The following is a 3,499-nucleotide window of genomic DNA, read 5'->3' as shown; positions in this document are numbered from 1 at the left end:
AATGTATTGTGCAGTTCACAGAAGACAAGCGTTCTATTCCTTTCATACAACACGCTTTGAATTTACAGTAACGCTTGGAGTGAATAAAAAACAGGCTTTTGTGCTTTCTTTGTCGCGATGGAAACGGAAAACAAGTCACTTTATATTCCCTTAAACAAAAAGAACGTTATTCTTCAAATCTCCTATTCCAAGAACCAGCTATGGGCCAAAATGTTTTGACAGGGCAGAAGACAATATCTCTATGTCCTATTGCTTTGGTAAAACCTTCGTCTTTTCGACGGTAATATTTTGTGTTTTATTGTAAACCATAAACGTGTGCTTCATGTTAGTAATTTAAACAAGTATATATCTATTTTTGGCAGGTCGGAATATAATACTTTTATGCCCTATTGTTTTGGTAAACCTTTATGGTCCTTTCGACAATAATATTTTGTATTTAACGAACGTGTATTTGGAGCAACTGGTACATAGTAGGGAAATATGGGACAACTTTTTTATACATTTTCTTGTACAATTTGGTAGAAAACAAAGAACATCCAAAGAATTATACCATATCCTCGCGACTTCCACAGACCGTTGTTAATTGTTTAAAACACGATGGGGGTATTTGGATATTATTTGCCAAAGGTGTCCCATCTTTCCCCACAAAACTATATGATGTTTTGTTTCTTTTCGGGTTTACTGTTATGGCTTAACAAGCTGTGAATTTTTCGATAACTAAACCAATGTGTCTTGCAATTTGTGTTTGTAACTTGTAATTTAGTCAACTATTAATAACCACTGGGTTGGAGAAATGAATGAATGTAACTTAATTTATCCTCGAGTGGCCGGAAAACGACAGTCGTTATAACAGGGGGGTTTAAACACTTCGTGCCAGCTCACGAATTACCATGTATGCTACTTTGTGGGAGATTTTTTATGTATGACTGATAACTTGGACAACCTATTAGTGACCACTGGGTTGGAAAATTTGCCAGTAAATGTTTTGATCAAGTCACAGACGCGCACAGTAGCGGAGTCGAGCCTCGTACGCATATCCTCTGGGCTTGAGACACGCGCGCTAATCGTTTTGCCACGCCAGCCACGGCGTCCTCGCATATTTATCCTCGCATGGCGGGGCAACAACAGTCGATCTAACACTGGTGTTCTGTTTCAAACACATTCTTACATTCGATTCAACAGCCACGCTTTTTAACTGACGCGCTTTCCCACACTTTTTATCCATAGCATGTTTTAACAACTGTTGTTTTGTTGTTGATTCCTTCTCTTACGTTCATTAAGTAGTAAGATTTTTGCTATCGTTGTTAAAGTGGGGGATAAAAACCAACATTATGTTTTGTAATTAAACATCACAGAAGTCTAGTAATCTTATTATCCCACCTCCCCACTTTATTTCAAGTTATAAGATGTCTATTATATACACAGTGAACCGGATGAAATCATCATTATGACATCATCAATCATCATTGTCATCGGTTCCCGATTCAGCCATCGATGACACGGCTAAATTTTTGCTGACCTCAACAAGTTGAAGAGAGGGACAAGCAGGATATGACATCACAATGGTTCGGTGACGAACGCGGGTGTCGGTTAGAAGAAGGTGGGTTAAGTGGGGGAGGGACAAGTGACGTAACCCTGCGGGTGAAAATTGACAATTTAGGCAAGTGCTCTTCAACCAGTGTACCCTAGGATGCCCCAAAATATGCCAGGGGTGCACCAGTACAAAAGTGTATACAAGGGTGCATCACCAACCCATAAAAGGCTAGGCAATGAGCTACTGATTTAGACATTTTACCCAATAGTAACCATTAGGTTTAAAGAAATGGCCATAAGTTTCCTAACCAAGAGTCACAAGCTCTTGCCCAACGTGATCAGTCTTACGATCAAGCAATCAGGGGGAGTGTTAGTTAAAAGAAATGTGGCAGCACCATGGGTGAATGGCCAACTCTGGTCCACACTCTACGCGCTCACCATACGACACTATAAACGCTTAAATAATCACCCACAAAGTTACATATGCGGTAACTTGTAACTGGCACGAGGTGTCTGAAACAGAACACCCGTGTTATAACTACTGTTGTTGTCCGTCCATGCGAGGATAAATAAGTTACATACGTTGTAACTTGTAAGCTGGCACGAGGTGTACGAAACAGAACACCTGTGTTATAACGACTGTCATTGCCCCGCCATGCGAAGATAAATAAGTTACATACGTGGTAACTTGTAAGCAGGCACGAGGTGTCTGAAACAGAACACCTGTGTTATAACGACTGTCGTTGCCCCACCATGTGAGGATAAACAAGTTACATACGTAGTAACTTGTAAGCGGGCCTGAGGTGTATGAAACAAAACACCCATGTTATAACGACTGTTGTTGCCCGTCCATGCGAGGATAAATAAGTTACATATGTGGTAACTTGTAAACGGGGGGTATATGAAACAGAACACCCGTGTTATAAAGACTGTTGTTGCCACGCCATGCGAGGGTAAATAAGCTACATACGTGGTAACTTGTAAGCGGGGGGTGTATGAAACAGTCACATTACATTTTCAACGAAAGTTTGGCAGCCACGCTTTTACTCAAGTACTTTTACCCACAATCTTCACCACTGTAAGAGATGAATAAAAACCTATGTTATGTTACCTGAATCCGAAACTTTTGTATCTCTAAGTATTAGAGTGACAAGGTTTGTGCAACACTGGTTCAATACTTCACTTCTAAGCAAGAGGTTTCCAATCCTGGTGTATTGTAAGCTTAACAGGGATAATGGAAGAGACTTCCCTGGAGCTGGCAATAAAAAATAGACATGTTATATATATATATATATATATGTATCCACACACTACAATAGCTTCAGCAACTCGACTGTGGACATGGGAGTGGCAACCATGGATAAGTCACTCAAGTTCCCACCCACGAGGATATAAATGTCCATAGAAGCCAAACTTTTTAAAATATAAGAAAAGCAGGGATAGTTAAACACACAATCTTTTAAACAAATTTAACTTTCCAAATTTAATGTTTAATGCAGTGTAGAAATTTCCAAGGCAGGTCCGCCCATCGTACCACCCCTTATTTGGCGCCCATGAACCCATATATATTACATCATAATCACCTTTCAGCATCTCAATAACTCCTTGTGATGTCACATTAGTTTTGGCAAGAAATAATGAGTTGAGGCGTGGCATTAATGGAGATATGAACATAAGCCCAACATCTGATATCCTGGTGTTGGTAAGGTCTAACTCCTCAAGGCTGGTGAAACATATAGTTTATCAATATATAGTAGGGTGAGGGAAGATGGGACACTTTTTTATTGTATTTTCTCATCCCATTTGGTAGTAAACAAAGAACAAGAATTATAAACCGTATGCTTACGACTCCCATAGATCGTTGTTATTTTGTTTAAAACACAATCAGGATATTTAGATATTACATGTAAAGGTTGCAACCAATTCAAGGTTATTGATTTTGTTGATACTTTGTAAACTACTCTTC

The 3,499-nt window shown here is 39.4% G+C and overlaps 1 protein-coding gene across 6 annotated transcripts in view; it reads right to left on the bottom strand.

Annotated features, from left to right (window-relative positions):
* Window positions 1–1,329: 1,329 nt before the first annotated feature.
* The window catches only part of LOC100180279, a 14,224-nt gene continuing 12,054 nt past the window's right edge, over window positions 1,330–3,499 (bottom strand). For all 6 annotated transcript variants that reach the window (XM_026839241.1, XM_018816314.2, XM_026839238.1 and 3 more), the window contains exon 21: window positions 1,330–1,635. In XM_026839241.1, coding sequence (XP_026695042.1) covers window positions 1,457–1,635 — 179 coding nt within the window. In that variant the 3' untranslated portion in view covers window positions 1,330–1,456. The remainder of the gene's footprint in view (window positions 1,636–3,499) is intronic.

This window comes from Ciona intestinalis, unplaced genomic scaffold (genome assembly GCF_000224145.3).
Source record: "Ciona intestinalis unplaced genomic scaffold, KH HT000175.1, whole genome shotgun sequence".
NCBI classification, from domain to species: Eukaryota; Metazoa; Chordata; class Ascidiacea; order Phlebobranchia; family Cionidae; genus Ciona; species Ciona intestinalis.
This window is presented reverse-complemented; position numbering and strand designations above follow the sequence as displayed.